The sequence below is a fragment of the Micromys minutus genome (genome assembly GCF_963924665.1).
Source record: "Micromys minutus genome assembly, chromosome: 15".
NCBI lineage: Eukaryota > Metazoa > Chordata > Mammalia > Rodentia > Muridae > Micromys > Micromys minutus.
Window position 1 is genome coordinate 53,574,788 of NC_137984.1, and position 20,695 is coordinate 53,595,482.

The window sequence follows — 20,695 nt, forward strand, 5'->3', positions numbered from 1 at the left end:
ACTACTACTACTACTACTACTACTACTACTAATAATAATAATAATAATAATAATAATAAATACCCTTCATATATATGTCTTTGCCAACACAGTACAGATACCAAAAAAGGATCATTGAAGACAACGTGAAAAAAGTAGGATTAAGATTTATATACAAAAACTGTCTTGACATTTTACTACTTTTGTAAGGCAGTATATATGGAGATTACTGTGAGTGGCAATTTGGATAAGAATATTTCCCATAAGCTAATCTATTTGTATGCTTAGTGCCCAGCTGGTAAATTAGTTGGAAAGCTTGTGAGATGTGTCCTTGTTAGATAAGGTATGTTACTAGGGGAGGACACTGAAGCTTGAAAAGCCACCAGAAAGTGTCACCCTCCCTGCCTACAAGGCTCTCAGATACTGCTCCAACACCAGCCAGCAGGCAGCCATCCTCCTTACCAAGATTACAATGGAGAAACCCTCTGAAACTCTAGGCAAGTCTCCAATGAAATGCTTTCACTTAAAAAGAGTTGCTTTGGTCATGGTTTCTCTTCCCAATAGAACAGTGACTAAGATGTGTTGTTAGAAAGGCTGAGAAGGGTTTTTATATGGAAATGATGAGACTTTTAACACAACTCAAGATATCACTTTTACAAATGATTCTTTTTTATACTTCATCTCAGCTTCAACTCTATCTTAAGGTAGGTAATTATTGCACAGTAGAAGGGGAAAGAGAACAGGATGTGGGGGTAAAGCCAATATTCACAGTCGGTGTGAATATTGTCTATGTGGGAAGACTAGGACGCAAACACGAAAACCATGCAATATTCAAAGAAAAGTTCTTAGACAAGAATAGGACATTACAGCACAAAAAGTGTTTCCAAAAGAAGGAAAATATAAGCTATGCATCTGTCTTAGGGTATCTATTATTGTAATAAAAAATCATGATCAAAAGTAACTTTGGGAAGAAGAAATATATTCCATCTTACAACTCTTATGTCACACTCCATCTTTGAGGGAAGGTAGGGGAGGAACACAAGGCAGGAAGTGACATGAAGGATATGGAGGAAAGCTATTTACTGGCTTGCTCCATGGCATGCTTTGGTTTTTCACAACCCAGAGCTGTAGACAGACTTTGGCTATGTTGTGTATTCTTCCTTTCCTCCACCTTTCTCCACCCCTTTTCTTCCACCCTTTGAACTTCCCAACTATAGACAGAAGAGAAAAAAGGTAGAAAGGAAAGTGGGCACTGTTATTAAGACTGCTTCCTGCTTGGGGTGTCAAGTTCCTTAGGGTAAGTTTGATCTTCGATGTCAGGATATCTAATTTCCTCTTTTTCTTCTTTGCGTATTACTACTTAGCAAACCATGACTAGTAACAATCAACAGAAACCAACAAGCAACCAATCAACAGCCCACTATGCCTCTCAGGAACCAATATTTATATACACTCTGAAAAGTCTCCAGAATTCCAAACATTACACAATTATGCTCCTGCACTGAGCAAATCAGTCAGCTGCTGTAAACAATCTGCAATAGTCCTATATCCTACTCCTGGGATTATAATGAGAACGTATTCTTATATTTGTTTTTATTAAAAAAAACGAAAACCTAAAATTTCCAAATTGTCAGTACACAGAACTACCTGCCCAGAGATGACACGGTGCCCACAAGGGCCTATAAACTTCCTATGAACTTCTATGCCAATCATTAATCTAGGTGTTCCCACAGCACAATTTTAGGCATTTTCTCAATAAGATTCCCTACCCCTAGATATGTCTAGGTTTGTGTCAAGTTGACAAAAGCCAATCAGCACAGTTACTACATCCTTACCTATAGTAACTGGCATGTTAACTGTATAAGAAGTGGTCCCCAGCATATTATAAACAAGGTTTATAGCATATACACTAGGGATTTTTGTCAGCTTCTTTGTTACTTTACCTCATAAAGTGTGTTGTATGTAGTGACAGTCACAGTGTTTGTATGCAGCATCAGCCTTTCTCCAAGAAGAGTAAAGAGACTATGGGTATGCATAATTTCAACTTTTCTCCTGGAGAGAATGGAGATAAACACTGTAAGACACAGGAGAGTCTATAATCACATGACTCTTCGCTAAAAAAAAAAAAATCACAGAAACAGATGCAGAATTATACCATTAATTGTTTTATCAATCTCTACAAAAAGAAACAACAGTCTATAACACAGCTACCTGCTGTTATCCTACAAATTTATTTAAACAGTTCTCAAGGAAATTTTCCATATATTTAAAATATGAGACATATTCAACTTACATAATCATATGTAATGATTGGGAGTTATTATTTAAAGATTCTAGTAATTACATAAAAGGTATTTAGATTTTCAACCATAACACATAGAACACATAATTTCAAGTCTATAATATGGTCTGTAACAAATATCAACATAAAAACAATATAAAAGAGGCTAAAGAGAACACATGCATGGAGAAAAGAATCCTTCATGTCTCCAAGGCTAGGGCTACAAGTGCCCACAGGTCAAAATAAGCTGCCCTATTTTCTTCCAGTAATCTCAGTGTTCCCTGCTGTTCTGGTATGAATATGAAATGTCCCCTGTAGGCACTTCTATGTGAGCCTACATCTTGGATGGTCCCTGCCTGATGTCAGTTTCACAAGGCAATAGAACCTTCAGAAGATAGTGCTGTCCCTGTCCCTGACCTGCAACACTGGAGATACACACATGCCCTCATGCTTGTGGGACAGACACATTACTGACTGAACCACCTCCCCTTCTTGTGTATAGACAACTATGTATATTACTCTAAGCATTTATTTTATGTTTGGAGGTGTTTTGGCTTATGTATCTTTGAGATTCATGTGCAAATAGTGCTCATGGAGGTCACAAGACAGCATTGAACCTCTGGAACTGCAGTGACACATGGGGGTGAACCAGGGTATGACAGCTGGAAAAGAACCGGGTCCTCAGGAGAGCAGCTGTGCCTGTAACAGCCAAGCCATTGCTTTTAAATATTTAGAGAGCATTACTATCCAATTTTGGGGTTTTGTTCTTACTTCAAGTTATTTCATACCCATAAGGAAAATATCAGTTTGTTTTAATATTTTAGACCCTTTCATTGACATCTTCTATACCACTCACAATGTTCACAGTGTTTTCATGAGTATGTGAAGGCATGTCATGCTCATCGTACTCACACTTTTCCTTTGCACTTCTGTAGACTGAAGCACATGCGTCAGTCTATCATAAAGCTTTAAAATACAAGTGGTTCTAAATTCTATTTTATTAGCGATTCCATGTGATCTGTTTGATCTTCAACATTATAAAATATACTTCATCCATATATAACTATTGTTTTTTGGCTTGCATACTAGTAGGTCTAATATAAAGGTCGTGGTCCTTACTATTTTTTTTTTTTTTTTTTGCTTTGCATTTATGTGGCCTTCCCTGTGCATTCTTTTGATATCTATTTGTCCAATTTTACTTCTGCAATTAACTAACATTTTTTTAGGATGGTGAATTTAAACTCTTTCATATTTATTTTTACAAGTGAGGTCTATTGTTATATATAGACTCATTTTAAGTTACATTTCCCTTTTAAGAGTTCCATTATATACATTCTTCTTGGTTTTATCCATGTAGATGCTCAATATTTTGAAAGCTTTGTAATTTTGTAAAACTACTTATTTTCTAAATTTAGAATGGCAAATGAGGCTCAATTTTTAATGAGGACTTCACAGTCCTAAGTTTGACTTCTCTCTTCCAATATCCAATCTCTAGAACATATTTCTAATAATTCATATACTGGCTTCTAAGGAAATCCTTTTAATTTCTGGACCTACTCCATGCTCCTATTTCTGATGACAATGTTGGTATTTCTACTGCCTTGTGCTTGTTTTCCTCCCCTTCCTTTCTGTTAGATTTACCAGTGTTTCCAGCAGGGACTACTCTTTTCCACTTAACTCTGATTTGGCTGAACTCTGTTCTCATCAAGTTTCCCAAGAATGATTCACGGAGACAATTTCACGCATGCTCACCAATTTTGTGCAGCATCCTTTCTACTTTTAGTCTACAGCTGCAGTTTAGATGACATGTGAGCAGGGCCATTTCTTTACTTAGGCACAGAACACAACCGAAGCTCTAGGGTGAGCAGGGACCAGGCAGCAGCACTTAGGACAGCCCCAGTCATGTTCTCCTGCACCAAACACACTCTTACAACAGAATAAGTATGTTCTGGACAACATGGCCAACAATTGCTATCTACAGAAAATTAATCTGGGAAAATGTTAACATATTAAGGTACACAATCACAGAATATTAACAGGGATCACCTTTAGGAAAGAAACACTTTAAACTGTCACGTCAGTGCGTGGGCTCTATCTCCTGAGAACTCATTGTTCTCGCTTTCATTTAACTTGTGTAGATGTGTACCTTGTTTTTAATAAATCTTTCATTTTATTCTTAAAATACAAAAAGCATCTACAGTAGAGTGAAGAATTAACTTTATTACTTGACTTGTGATCTTTTTCTATAATCTACTATTGATGAAATATTACTTTAGAAAGACACATATATCATTTCTACATTTTCCATAGTATACTATTAAATTTTCATATGCTAAAATGAAATGCAAATCTCATAAAAATTTCAACAGTTATGTCTGTAATTCATTATAAAAAATCAACTTACTTATGACCTAAATGCTTCAAAAAATATCCCAGAACTTTCAGTGCTTGAACCCAGATACTTTCACTTTTAGAAGCCAATAATTTGTAGATCACCCTTAAAAAAAAAACAAATGATCTTATAAGCACCTAACTAATATTAGAAATGAAAAAATACTTTACAAATACAAGTATTACTTCCCAGAGCATTGAACAAAATCCCTGCATACTTAGACCATATCTTTACTTCCTCTTAAGACTTATAACACATCAGCATGTTGCCTTTATCCCATTTGAGATTGCTAAGTGAAATAAAGGCAGACAGCTTTCTTGATATTTCTCTGTTCTAAAATTTAGAGATTATTGTCAATATTAGAAAAAGACAGGGTCATAGCAGAGAGATAATAAAGTAGGAGAAAAATCACATATAATCCCATTGGTGAATAATATAGGTATTAACAACCCTAACTTACCTCTTCAAGTTCACTGCATTCACCAGAAACACTTGTTTCCGGCCTTACCAATATAAATGTGTCATTATTACCACCAGGGATTCATATGTGCAACTACAGTGACAGTAAGCCTGGCTGTGGAGACGGACCTCAGTGCTAAGCTTCCCCTCCCACCTGTAATGCTGTGGGTTCCAGCCCCAGAGCCACAAGTAAAACAAAGTAACAAGTACTGAGTAACATTTATTCTTTTCATTTTTTGTTCATTCTGATGAAAAGGCAAAAAGAATTGAAAGAAATCTCTAAGAGGTAAATTACAGGTTTTAGCTCTTAAGCATTTTAATCAAGAAACTATGCTTCCTCTACCGATAATTAATTCACAATTTCCACAACTCGTGTCTCTTTTCAAATTATTAATTTTGGTCTTTGGTTCGAAACTACCTCTTAAGTATGTAATTCTCAGGGCTAAAGCACTACAGATACCCTGCCTAGTTGCATCCTATCTAACAGCAGCAAATAAGGTTTTCCCCTTCTCATTAATACTGCTGACAACAAATCCTTAATCCATACAGAATAACCAAGATACAGATCAATAATCCTGTTGGTCCGTGTGGATCTTGGGTCTCTGTCTCTGTCTCTGTCTCTCTCTGTCTCTCTCTCTCTCTCTCTCTCTCCCTCCCTCCCTCCCTCCCTCCCTCCCTCCCTCCCTCCCTCCCTCCCTCCCTCCCTCTCTCTCTCTCTCTCTCTCTCTCTCTCTCTCTCTCTCTCCATGATTCTCTTACATCCTCGTTTTGTGAAATTCTTTATTGTCCTCTTGCATAAAAAAAATAAGTCTGCCTTTCCTACTATGCAAGGTCTGCACTATAATAATTATAATCATTTAGTTTCATACTTGAAAGAATTTTTATACAGTTCTCTTGCTGCCCACGAGTAGGAGACCTGGCAGCTCTTCCCTTACCTCCCTTCGTACATACACAGAAAGGTCTAGGGTGCACAACTATCACCACTGCCCCTATGGTCATACCTTATTCCATTCCTCTGGTCAAATGCTGGTATCATTGACGCTGGGTGTTCTGACATTAGGGCCACTAACAACTGTAAGACATCATGAATATTTTCATCCTGCATAATAAGAAATAAAACTATTTAGTTAAAAATTTGCTCAAAATCTTTGAATAAAATAATTACAATGATAGATACAAAACTGTTATACCTCATGCATTGTAAGCAAATAATTTAATATACTCTGAAGTTCATCTTCTTTCACTCCACGATCCTATCAGAATTTGAGACATTGAGGAAAGGCATCAAAAATTAGTGACATAAAAACAAACAGAAACATAAAAGCAATAACCCCCCCCCATGGTTCATAATTTAAATACTATTTTATTTCAAGTCTAAAAAGTAACTATTTACAAATTTTAACTGATTAAGGGCTGTAGAGGTGGCTCAGTGGTTAAGAGCACTAACTGCTCTTCCAGAAATCATGAGTTCAATTTCCAGCAACCACGTGGTGGTTCACAATCATCTGTAATATGATCTGATGTCCTGTTTTGGTGTGTCTGAAGACAACTGCAGTGTACTCATATACAAAATAAAGATTTAAAAGAAAAAAAAAACCTTAAGGTTAAGAGGCTATCTTTAGACTCCGATGTTAGGAAGCAAAGGTAGGCAGACCTCTGTTAGGTCAAGGCCAGCTAGAATAACATAAACAAGACCTTGTTCCATCAAAGGAGTTAGCATATCATGACAATTTCATGTTACTATGCTTTTGTTATCTATTGCTTCCCTGCAACAATGGGAATTCACAGGGTTGTAGGATCACCTTTGTGTAGTATTTTACAACTTTACCTGTGTATTCCCTTTAAACCACCTCACTTTTCAAACCCCTCCATGACAGAACACCACAATCTTGGATAAGATGGAACACATGCCATTTAATAGGGTGTTTCTGCTCTACTGTCTTTCACATGTTCCTTGTCTCATCTGGCACATCTGTTTAGCACATTTATACCTCTTAACTTGGGCCATCTTAATATAATGTTACTGAAATTTAAGTGCAAAAATTAGTACTTTTATACTCTGTAGAGCAACATGAAAAGCCATTCTTAACAATTTAATGACAATTTAATGATTTTTAAACTCTGGCAACAGTACCTTTTCACCCAACATATTGAAATTGTAAAATAAAGTTATTTTACCTTTAATATAAGCTGTTTCAGAAAAAGCAGCATAAAAGCCCGAAGTGATATGATCTCTTTTTGGGATGGCCGGGGACCATCTACAAAGAAAATAAGCCACACCATTAATAAGTTTAATGCAACTGTATTTAAATTCTGTAAGTTAAAGTATTTTTAACTCATAATATAATCAATCGTTTCTGTTGATGTTTTACAACTTCGAATATATAAGAATAAAATTTAATTTCAGGAAGTAACGTTTCACGTTATTTCCTGAATGTTAGATTTAGGAGAACAAGCTGCTTTAAGTTTTTAATATATTATTACCACTGATAAACACATGATTACCTAATATTAAAAATGTTTTTTATTTTTATTAATAAACTTTCTAATATTTCTCGGGCCTGCACATTTTCCCCACTTATAGACTCTCCCTTGAATTCCATGAAGACTGCCCTAATCTACCTCCACCCAGTTAACGAGTTTGCATCTTTTTCTCCTGTCCACACTGCACACCCCAGTGGTGCACCATGACATGCTGGGCTGGTAACTGAAATCAAGCATGGGAAGTTAAACTATACTTATGAGTTCCAGTGTCTAAATTTATAGGATGTAATTGTGTGATATATAATTGCCAGAAAAAATGAATTAGAAAGGATATGCACACTGTAAAACATACAATAGAATACACTTTTAAACATAGGTAGACTCACAAAAATTGTTTAAACATCATGGTCTTAAAAAGCAACCAGAATTAATGTTACTGCTTTATCCGTTTTCAAAGTGTAATTCCCCCAGGTTTTTATAACACTTGATTATCTGCTCACAACCATTTTATGCAGATTACCGTCTCCCAGTGCATTCATCTACTATTAACAACAAATTTGGTCCACATTTTTTCAGGTGTTGGTCACATTTTTGCCTATTTTTACCAACTGCAAAGTGCATAACACTTCTTATCACTACTTGAGTTTAATTTTAAAAGCCAATCTCATTGTGATTTATAGATCATACAAATACACCAATGCCTCAGGTTAGCTTTTATCTTCATTGTAATGGTGAAGGTGACAGTATTACTGTAAGACAATGCATGTTAGGACAAAAGAGGCATATGTGAAGCAATGTGGAAGGTGCTTCAGTAATATAAATTGTAAACAGGTAGTAACTGTTAACTAAAAATATGCCTGTCACCATCTACAACGAACAGCACGCTGCAGAGAAACAAACTTATGTGCATGACGTCTGTATGACATAAATCCACTTTTAGTCAAATAAAATGTAAAAGTAAAAGTAAGATTTATTGGACAAATTTAAAATGAAGAGCAAACAAATTATAACTTTACATTAGTGGTTCTCAACCTTCTTAATGAAAATCTTTAGTAGAGTAACTGTCCCCCCAAACACAAAATTATTTTCTTTTTACTGGTTTTGTTACTGTCTGATGTGTGACATTCAAAGGGGTCATACAGCGCAGGTTGACCAGCGGTGCTGCATGCCTCCCTCAGCACAGTGAACATAAGAATGGGAACCTGCTCCACTGTGGAGAGAACGTGCGAGCACTAAGAGCCTTAAAACTAGGCTATGCTACGTGGCTTTACACAGAAATGGAGTAGGGTGTGTGTCCACACTGTGTGCACACATGGAGTATTTGCTGGACCTGTCCACTAGGAGAAACAAAGAGCATATACACAAAAACACAGCAGGCAAAACTAACACTCGTATTTAGTTCTTAGAAATCCATATACATTAAGCAAGCAAGGGTTCTTTGGAGAAACAGGGTTAGGACAGGGAACATATAAAAAGAACCAAGAATGTTGTGTTGTGCAGTAAGAAAACACTACAAACCTATGGATCTCTGCCATACTAGAAAAATCTAGAAAAGTGTAAACATCAAAATCTATAAGGATACCACCCAAGGGCCACTGTACTACCCTGTCAGTCCTTCATTGACACGTCTTCATGATGTACTGGTGTCTGCAGTGCTCGTTCCTGTACAGCACGCTCACATACGAATAAACAACAGCAGTCACTTGTATGGAACACAGTTGAGGGCTACAGTGAGCTAAAGTCACTTCAGGCCCTTTCTGGGAAAGGCAGCAGCTGACAATATGATACACAGAATAAAAGAGGAACTCTACAGTCTACACGGATACAGAAAACCGACAAATAAATACACACAGAAGAATGCCACATTCTTTCTGATAGCAGGGTACAAAGGACGGTGTTAGGAAGCATCATTCTTGGCACCTGACAGGAAGATAAGTAGGTGAAGTAAGAAGGTGAAGCTTTGCGGCAGAACAGGATGTAGACATTGTCTGGACAAGGAGATGAGGCCCTAGACAGGCATTCACGGTTAACACCAGTGAACACAGGCAGCTGAATACTGTGTGTGTGCGCTTGACAGCACACACTGAGACAGAAACAGGATTGCTGTGCTATTCCTGTCTAAAACAGAACAAAACAAGGAAGCAGCCAAGTCACCATGAAAAAAATGAACACAAATGCTCACTGAGAGCCTCCTAAATCACTCTATTTTCCACTGTGATTTCACAGTTAACTTTGACCTTTGGGGAAATATACAGAGAAGCATTTGGGGTAAGAAAACATATTTTCTATACTTTATTTTTAACTGACAGAAAGAATAATGTACATAATTTGACTGTTCACACAAAGAGATAAGGAAAATGTCAGTTTCTTAGTCAGCAATCCAGCCATTAGGCTATCTGTTGAGGGGCATACTCATTTAATAAGGTAGACTAAAAAGATACGTAAATCTAATGGATATATAAGCATACTTCGGTTTCCTTATATGACTCTTAGTAAGTCTTTATGTGTCATAAAGTAAAATTGTAAAGCAGAGGTTAAGCCGAAGGACAACATGTAGTACAGAGCTGTGGATGTGCACTTTCAGCTTTTTCCTAGACAACATAAGGAAGGTATTAACAAGATCTACATTGTTATGTATGTATGTAAACATGTTATATACCTCTATAATGTACATGGTTAAATACATTAACAAAAGTACTAAACAGTAACTAACTCTGGGCATATTTAATTAAAAGCCAGGAGATTAAACTGGAGGACAGATCAGAGATGACAGTTAGTAACAACTATTGACTCCTAATATAAAGTAAAATGTATAACTACCTATATATTAATGTACTACATTAATTTTCTCTTTTAAAAGAGATTCGTGTAACTGTAATAGTCAGTACTACATTAAAAATTCTGAGAAAATCCTCATCACACACTGCTGGTGAAAATATACTGGTAGGACATTTCTGGAAAAAATTTAAATTTTTAAAATTAATTAATTAGTTAATGTATTTAATGTATATGAGTACACTGAAGCTGTCTTCAGACACATAAGAAGGCACTGACTCCCACTACAGATGGTTGTGAGCCACTATGTGCTTGCTGTGAACTGAACTCAGGACCTCTGGAAGAATACTGTTTTTAACTGCTGAGCCATCTCTCCAGTCCCTAAAGTATCTTTAATTAGACACTTCTTGTCAAGTCTAAACAAATCACAGACAACCAGTCACACAAAAAAGGAAGCAATTTTCTAAGGAATAAAATTTAAAGCATGTTACAGGAAAGAAGATTAAAAGTGGAAAACGTTTGATTCTGTAGAAAGCTTAACCACGTTCATGTAGCAATGTACTGAGAGACAAAATCTACAATTTCCGCAGTGCTCCTTCCTGTGCCAGTGGGCTATGAATGCTTTTCCCTTTGAGATTACGTTGTATTTAGAGTACTTGTAGAAGTGTACTTTTGTATAGTTAGAAAACATGGCTATAATCTTAAAACACAAATGTAAGAATATAAAAATTAAAACAGCTTCTGCCACACTCAGGTCAAACAGCATATGTGAAATAAAAATTCAAAGCAATTTAAGGTCCAAAGTACTAAAAGCTACTGATGGCAACCAGTTATATTTACCCACCTTTAATATACAAATGTATCTTCTAGAGCTCCCCAAAGAAAGCATCTCAATTAAAATCAAGTGCATCAATTTCTTTTATTCCAAACTATTTTAACACTATTAACATTCTTAATACAGTTAATTTACGTGTGAATCGGGTGCACACATGCCACAGAAGACAGTGGACAACATGGAGGAATCAGCTCTTTCCTCCCATCATGCAGAGCATGAAGATCTAATTCATTCCATCAGGTTTTAAAGCAAGTACCTGTGGCCACTGAGCTGTCTCACTGACCATAGCATTAAAAAAATTGCAACTTCTAAATTAATATTGTACTTCATAAGAAATAAAAGAGCTAAATGACATATTTGTAGTCATGCACATGTGTGCGCTGTACTAGTACCAGGATCTAGTACTACAGATCCAGTACCCAGGATAGTACTACAGATTCAGTACCCAGGATCTAGTACTACAATTATAGTACCCAAGATAGTACTACAGATTCAGTACCCAGGATCTAGTACTACAATTATAGTACCCAGGATAGTACTACAGATCTAGTACCCAGGATAGTACTACAGATCTAGTACCCAGGATAGTACTACAGATCTAGTACCCAGGATAGTACTACAGATCTAGTACCCAGGATCTAAACACAGAAACATGAAAAAGAGGTCACAGAGCTGCTTACCTAGTCCTTTAGGTGTAATGCCACTGCTGTCAGCAGGGTTAATAACCCAGTAGTAATATTTTAATGTGTGCATTAGCTGCAATACTGTCCCAACTCTGCGTATGGTGGTATAGATGGTAGCAGTTCCAATAAACTCAGCAGACAAGTAGGTATACAGGGAAAGTTGAACCTAATAAATAATGAAAGTAAGTTTAATAAAGTACATAGTAAATATGAATTCCTATTTAAGGCAAATGCACATCAGCAAATGACACACTATTATAATTTATTGTGTGGTTTAAAATAACATTTCTTTATAAAATAACCACTTATATTTTGAAAAGTATCAATCATCTGATGTATGGCATTGTGTACATTTCAGGAAAAATAATGTGGCTTGAGTTTATGCTTATTTAAAAAATATTTATGTCATGATCAAACTAATAGTAACTTCCCAGTCTAAGTGGACGTGAGTTCTGTTATCTTTTCATAGTCTTTCAATAACATACCAGATTTTCTTTGTTGATAAGGTACGAACAATATCTAATAATATTAAAACTTAGTTCTACACCAGTTTTAATTTTTAGCTATAGTTTTATATATTATAAATTTTTTATAACATTAACCTAAAACTAAGTGAATAAACCTGAAATACAGACCTTTGCAGGTGTGTGTATCCAGATGGCGGGATTGAATAAAATGTGGTCACAAAGCTGCTTCAGCAATGGTGCTCCATGACATAAACCATCGAGGTATTTTGCAAATGATAAAAACTGTTCCAAGACCGCTCTCGTTATGTGAACTCTCGATGACTAAAACAGAAATAGAAATTCTATCAAGAAATATTTGTGAAACCAAATTATATAATGTTTATAACAACAGTTCAAATTGTCCCTAAAAGTTTAAATTAATAGCACAAAATCCTATACTGTCTTTACTAAAAATGTGGTTATATGAAATTTTAGAGTATTCCTTTGAGTGAAAGGATGTTATGTAAAGCCCAGTGTAATTACAGATAAGAAACTTTTCAATATGAGTAAGAAACTCAAAAAATGACAACAGATTTTATAACTTAGAGTTAAAGATAACAAGAAGTGCTTTCGTTCAAAACTGTTCTACAACAAACACAGCAGAACCTTCTCTTTAATTCCTTTAGGCCTTTTCAACACAGACAAATGCAGTTCCCTTGCCTCAGCACAGGGCTGCCTGGCCTGGCCTTGCAGGGCCATGGTAAATCAGACCTGACTCTTCATCTGGCTGTCACAACCTCAGACTCCTCCAGAGACTTCTGCTTGGGTGTGACTTTCTTTGCCCTCTTTTCACTACAAATGAAACATCTCTTGATAACACTCTGAACTTCACACAACATTGTTTTGTATACCATATTCTCATCACAAATGTTCAGTTGTTAACAACAATGCCCAACTTATCACTAAACACAAGAGCCCTTTTGAAACGCATACCAATTCCTCAAGATTGTTTGTAAAGTAGTTATTATCCTATTTGTAAGCTGAACATTTAAAACATAGCCTGTCCTAAGTGAGATGTAAGTAAATAATTTTCTAAAAAGTATTCTTTTAAGAAAATAACTAATCAGATATTATAATGATGTTTTGTATAAGCCAGACTAAATAAGATTCATTAATATCACCGGTAACTTATTAATAAATATTTTAATTTGCACTTGATTCTTAAGTTGTATTTTATTTGGGCAATGCTACTTTATAATTTCAGACAAAAATGTGGTAACATAGAAAACATATTCCTCTTCAGAAAAGCTGACAATCTAATCTCAAATGCTAAAAGCCTGCCAGTGGCAGCCAACATTCCAATCATAAGCATCTGATAGTAATTTATAGTTAGATTATGAAATTGCTGAATTCGAGGAAAGACATCTTCAAAAGCATCTTGTACGGCCTCTATATTACAAAACAAAAAACCAAAACCAAACAAAAATACAGATTCTTCCCTCCTATGGTCATTTATGCCACCAGAGAGTAGCTTAAGATCTATACTTGATTTTTAGAAACATTTTTTTTTTCAAAACTGCAGTTCATTCTACTTAGTTTCACTGTGTGTACAATGAACTTTCTCTACAACAGCATGCAGTTTTGTCTGTGAATGGTACGTAACTTATCTCAGATCACCTATATATTCCATGTATTTTTCTTTTCTTGGGAATAAAGCACACTATGTTATTGATCTTTTCCAGTCCCTCTTTAATTTTTTTTGTAAATGTTTAGCTACATTCATATTAAATTTAAAAAGAGAACAAGAAAAGAAAAGATAAACTGGGAGATTAGAAAAGATTTAAAAAACACTCAATTGTCCTTAAAGTGTTTACTTCAATTAACTGCTTTAAATTTTTCTATTTTGCAATTTGCTTTTACTTTAAGAGGTAAAATAACCTTTTAAATGTGGTTCAGGGATAGATATGGGTCAGTGGTAGAGTGCCTCTATCATGTGGGAAGCTTTAGGGAAAACACACACACACACACACACACACGCACACGCACACATACACACACATCTCACACACACTCACAAACACACATACACACACACACATCTCACACACACTCACACACACACACACAATTTATACCTGGACAACTAACAGGAATAAGTCTTAGGCTCAGTCATCAGAATGTCAACATCACAGAAATGTAAACTCTGGGATCTGAGACACACACAGTAAAATGTCTTAATTTCCTGATTTTATTTTTGACAATTTCATATGTTTGACAATGTGCTTCAGTCCTTGTCACCCCATCACCATGTCTCATTCCTCTCTTTCTTACACAAGATCATGTAAGACTGTTGTGAAATTGTCTTCTGGATAAGATATGGCCTAGCTACTCATGAACACATTCTTATGAAGAATTCTTTGAAGCCAACTACTATGAACACATAAAATCTCAGCTTAAGGCTCAGGGAAGATGATAGTAGGGTTTTGGGAGAGCTTGGTAAGAGAGGAATCTAAAAGGACAAGAAAGGAGAGGGCTAGAGAGAGGGCCCACTGGTTGTCTACAGAACCCAGATACAATACCCAGCACCTACTTGACACTTCAAAATTGTTTGTAATGCCAGATCCAGAGAATCTCTATTTGTCTCTAAAGATACCAGGAACACAACTGGTACGCACGTGCACATGTACACACACACACACACACACACACACACACACACACACACACACACACACACACGGGGGTGGGGGGGGGGGCGGCAGATGACCCATAATGAATGAATGAACGAATGAACAATTGAACGAATGAACCTTTTTTTAAAGTGAGGGAAAAAAGGAAGGTTAGGAGAATGCTGCATAGCACATTAATTGTATAGATAAATTTACTTAAAAACAGAATATTAACTATTAAAAAATAATTACAGTCTGCAGTTGAAAGTAACAAAACAGCAAATAGTAGCACTGGCTGCTATAATGAAATCTTACGGAATATGTGCCCGATAAGTACAAGATGGGATGGCTTAGCACAAGTGTTTGTAACAAGACATTTAATATATAAAAACATACATGATTATATACTACACAACTGTGGAAAGTACTTGAATTGGTAAATATGAATCATGAAATAATTGAACCTTAGTATCAACTTCATTTTTCACGGATACCAAAAATGAGATCCAACAGCCTAACAAAATTATATTAACTATCTGAATGACGACGGATGAACAGTGACAACAATAATTTCAGGGAGGCAGCATCAAACTATAGCATCCCAATAAATATACATGCATAGAAAGGCAAGACCTCAGCTGACGGATCAAATAAAAGTGAACAAAAATGGAATCTTGTCTCTCTACCTGGATGCAAGGGAACAGAGCAAAAGACCTGCGCACAAAAAGGAAAACAGCTGAAGAAGAAACAGCCCCCACAGGCAAGACAAAAGAGACACAAATCCTCAAACTGGATAGTCTGGTTACACTACTGTGCAACTTATTATCACTCTGAGAAACTTTCTCGACTGTTGATTTTCAACTAAAAGTTGGACTAGTTTGTCCCATCAGCAGGTAGTTAGCGGACAGAAGGAAAATGGGCTGTGGACATTGTACAAATCAATACACTGCTACTTTTTGGAAGACATGAATCCAGTCAAGTCCACCATTCTTCTCTCTGAGTTTCACTAAAGAACCATTCTTGTCACGCTCCAGGACTAGCCAAATTCCCTCAACAATGCCTGCTACTTACTTTTTAAACAGCAAGACCTTAAATTCTCCTTAATAAGTCAAGTTGAGCGCGCTGTCAGCTCCCTGGCAAGATAAAGACCGACACACTATAGATGTCACTTGGTGTGAAGTACTGTCCAGACTTGTTTGCTGAGGACTCTGTCCCTAGGTGGGAGCACTATTATAAGAGGAGATAGAGAGTGCATGAAGCCGTATTTAACTAGAAGAAGTGGTCACTACAGACATGCACTAGAAAGGTGCAAAGGATACAGGTGCATGCAGAAGAAAGTGAATGAAAAAGTTGAGCAAGGAACAGCAAAAGACCAATCTGTGCATACATGTCCTTGCTGCAAAATGGAAGGGAACGTGGGACAATATAGAGAAAACAAGGAGAGTGGTAGAATGTGATATCAGAGGTATGAGAGTAACAATACAGTCAAATGAGGAAGAACCTTTACTGAAGTAGTGTGAGGATAAATAAAGGATGGAATATGTAAATAGCCATCACCCTGAAACAGCCTGTGGTACCTAAGAAAGGAGTCTTGATTGATGGAATGCCAGGGTTAGACTTTGCTGTGCACATGCCCATGGCGGGCTATGTTGATTCTTAATTGATATAGGAGGGCCCAGCCATTATGACTGGCACCATTCCCTGAGCTGGTAGTCCAGGGCAATAAAATGAAGATACCTTAGCATGAGTCTGAGCCACCCATCTAGCCACCTGACATGGATTTCTCCATGGTTTCTGCTTCAAGTGCCTGTCTGAGTGCCAGCCCTATTAGTTAGGTTGACAGTCATCAGGTAGTATGCTAAAATAAGCCCTTTTCTTACCCAACTTGATTAGGTCAATATTTTGTCACAGTAACAGTATTAAATTAGAATAGTAGTTATTTTGGAAAAAGAGTGATTGGGACAATGATGGTATTCCATAGATGTAGTTTAAAAAAAAGAGTAAGAATAGCAATTAGTTCTGTATATATTCTTAATTTTAAATATTTATTTACTATATTTCTGTGTGTGAGTGTAATTGCCAACACACACACACACACACACACACACACACACACACACACACCATGTGCACACAGTGTCCAGTAAAATCAGAGGGGGATTTGGATTCCCCAAAACTGCACTTATGAGAGGTTATAGACTACAATGTGGGTATTTGGGTCCCCAAGAACTGCAATTATGAATTGTTATAGACTACAACGTGGGTGCTGGAAACTGAAGTTGGGTTTTCTGCAAGCGAAACAAGATTCCTTAAACATTAACCCATCTCTCAAATCCCTGACTTTGGATATATTCTGATGGCTAATAATAATTATCAACTATTTAGATTCAGTGTGAGGAAAAAGAGATTAATGTCTTAAGTTTAGCTAAATGGTAAGGACTCTGACTAAGATAGAAAGGGAAATAAAATATTGAGAGAAAAATCAGAAGCAATAGTTTGGTTAATAAAAGCTGTACAGATCACTAAACATCCTAGTAGAACTGAAATGAATTAAGATATTAAAACAATTAGTATTTATAGGATAAGGAAAGGAACCATAATCTCATTAAATTAATTATAGGAGAAAAAATTTTCAAGACCAGCCGGTAGAAGGCAGTCTGCAGAAATAGAGTAAGAAATAAAAGAAGGCAAGAACACCACTGGAATGCAGTGCTGCAGATGGTGTCGAAGCAAATGATTTTCTAAAATTTCTACTTTAATTCACAATTTCTTCACGCTATGCCAATGCATAATAAAAGATGTTCTTTAATTAATCAGTTTATTATGAACTGAAGATAACTTATGAAAATATAATTAGTGATTGTTAACTATCCAGTGACAAAAGCTACACACAAAAAGCCACCAACATATGTCACTTACCTTTTCAAGTAAGTAGCCAATGACTAAAAAGCCTTTTCCACCCAGCATCTGTTCTTGCATGGCTACTGAACTTTTAAGTAGTTCAACCAGGAATGCCAAAAGAGTAGCACTGTGTGTAAAGTACAGATAATTTCATTTTTTAGTCATTAACATTTATCATAAAAATAGTATTCCATTTCAGTAATTTGGTTGTGAAACGATTATAATAAACAAATTAATCTCTTTTATTTTAAAATGCTATCTGGCTTTCATTATACAAGCATGAATCTTCCCACAAGCAACAGAAGATACAATTAGTTTTATCTTTCAAGTTAAAATAACTGTATAATTTGTATTTCAGTTAAGCATAAAGATGCATCTTTACATATATAAAAACCTATTTCCCTCTTCAAATGAACCTGACATAAGAAACATACCACTATTCTATAATACATACAGCAACAAAACATTGTATTTAAAAACAGGCTATCAAAAATTTACTATATACAGGACACTGTTTGTGAAGAACATAGCTGTTAGCTATTTTTCATATGATTTATAAAAAAAATCAACCAAAGAAATGTCACATACCACATATGTCCACACATACCCTCAGAAAAGTTCATGAGAGCAAAGTAAAGAAATGACTCATGTATTACACAAATGAGAAGCTGTAAAAATTAATTACATAGTGTTCACAAACACACAGAATCAGATAAGAAGAAGTACCAGACAGAGCTGAGCACTTGGTATGTGCACCAAATGAATACATGAGGAAACAAAAGGAAATTGTTTGCAATGAATTTGTCCTTGATAATGTATTTCTTCACAAGTCATATGTTTTCAACCAGCACAGTGACACAGAATGACAATAATGCACCCTTCACTGTGTGCACGTAAAGCAATTACAATGAAGTGCCCTATACTAGACTTACCATGGGCTGACATACTATCTATCTCACATGTCTTAGAGTGTACCTTAAATCACTTCTTTATAGTAAAGAGAGCAGTGATCATTCCGCAAGGTATTTCAGAAAATTTGATGAGGAAAGCTCAAAAATGATAAAGAAACCTAGCTAACTGGCTTTTTACTTACTTTAGCTCTCCGGTTTCAAGACGATTTATAGCAGACTTCTCCAATAATTTGGAATGATTATTTATTTGCTTATTTATTTTACTTAAAATCAAACAGTTTCTCATGACAAGAATCAACAGCTAAATGATCATTACCTTTATTATAAAAAATGATGGCTGAACAAACTACTTGATATTCTAAAAATACTACCCAGAAATAAGGTACTTAATCACAGGAAATTAAAACTCAGTCACATTAGCTAGCCCTACATACTTAAACCACACACAGAAAAATCAAAACTAGCATTACCAATCAGCGACACTCATTTTACTTTGTCCATGAGTCAAACATAGGTATTTTTAAGAAAAACACAACTAGCAAGGAATTCCCTTGAGATTCTTTTAGGTAATCCAGTATATTTTAAATGGAGTCAACAGCCAAGTCCACTTCACAAACACCTGGTAATATCCTCTACTACAGATAACACTGTGTTTAAATGTTTGAAAATAATGAGAGCTGCTACATAGATATTCCACAATTTTCAAACCTACACATGAATTAGGGCAGTGTGTTTGTAAGCATCAGAACTGTCAAAAGGGGAGAATCAAGTCTGCCTCACAATGGCCCCTACAACACACTAGGAAAAACCAGGAAGCATTCTCTGAGAAAAATAATACACATATGTAGAGCCACATAAAATCACAAGGATACCGTGGACTTTTATCTTTTCTATCACAAGACTATCCATTCGCAGTCATGTCATATGGAACTCAGACCTCTAAATACAGTGGCACTTCAATGCAAGAGCTGGATTCAGTTGGTATGATTCCGAGATCTGAGCACAAGACCATTGGTCCCGACCCCACTCTGCCATTACCAGCGACAACAGAAAACTCAAATGCATGTACTCACCAAAGTATTTTTAATTTATACCTACAACCAAATGCAATAATAATACCAAATTGTTTCAGAAGAATTTTAAAAATAAGGTATTTTTGAAACGGTGGACTTAAAGTGAATAGATGGCTATCTTCGAAGGGGTACAATTTCAAACATAATTTAACAAACTTACCAGTAACTAAAATGCATCGGATTGCTGCAGGGCTCACAATAAACTTGCAAAATTCTTTGTACTGCCATACAAAATTTCTCTCCATTCTTGCCTATTTCCAACTCCCCTAGATATAAAGGCAAATATAAAGGATACTTCAGCCCATTCCTATATCTCCTGCATTCCACTTCCTGTCTAGAACACATCAGTTCATGTGTAGAGGGTCTAAATATGTAGGCTAACCCAAAAGGCAAGCAGCCGTATCAGCCAGAACTAAAGCAGCACAGAACATGCCTGTGCAAAGCACAGCCCCAGCCAGAGACAGCATGTCACAGAGTTCCTCAGCAGACAAGATGGTATTAATTATTATGAAGTGATATAAAATTGTTAACTCTTCCAAGTAAAAGTACTATAAATTTTTTTTTTGTAAATAAAAATTCTACTTTGGGAAGGGTTGACGATTTTAAATCCTGTTTTCTTGTAAGAAAAATGACATTATAAAGCTATTTTGAGAAATTTTCCCTTGAAAACTTAATTAGCATCTTTCAACTTTAGTAAGCTTTTTGATTAAGTTAGCAAATAATATTCACTTATCATTGTCGTGAGGGCTAAAGTCGAGGGTAGAAGAGAGAGAATGCCACCAGTAACAGCTCAAGATCCTTTCTGGC

The 20,695-nt window shown here is 36.0% G+C and overlaps 1 protein-coding gene across 3 annotated transcripts in view; it reads right to left on the reverse strand.

The window, feature by feature from the left end:
- The window catches only part of NBEA (neurobeachin), a gene marked incomplete at its 5' end in the record, with an annotated part of 531,924 nt that overhangs the window by 389,864 nt on the left and 121,365 nt on the right, over window positions 1-20,695 (reverse strand). For all 3 annotated transcript variants that reach the window (XM_080929212.1, XM_080929210.1, XM_080929211.1), the window contains 8 exons: window positions 1,923-2,031; window positions 4,665-4,757; window positions 6,113-6,210; window positions 6,302-6,364; window positions 7,290-7,369; window positions 11,886-12,054; window positions 12,524-12,676; window positions 17,923-18,031. In XM_080929212.1, the coding sequence (XP_080785338.1) occupies window positions 1,923-2,031; window positions 4,665-4,757; window positions 6,113-6,210; window positions 6,302-6,364; window positions 7,290-7,369; window positions 11,886-12,054; window positions 12,524-12,676; window positions 17,923-18,031 (874 nt within the window). The remainder of the gene's footprint in view (window positions 1-1,922; window positions 2,032-4,664; window positions 4,758-6,112; window positions 6,211-6,301; window positions 6,365-7,289; window positions 7,370-11,885; window positions 12,055-12,523; window positions 12,677-17,922; window positions 18,032-20,695) is intronic.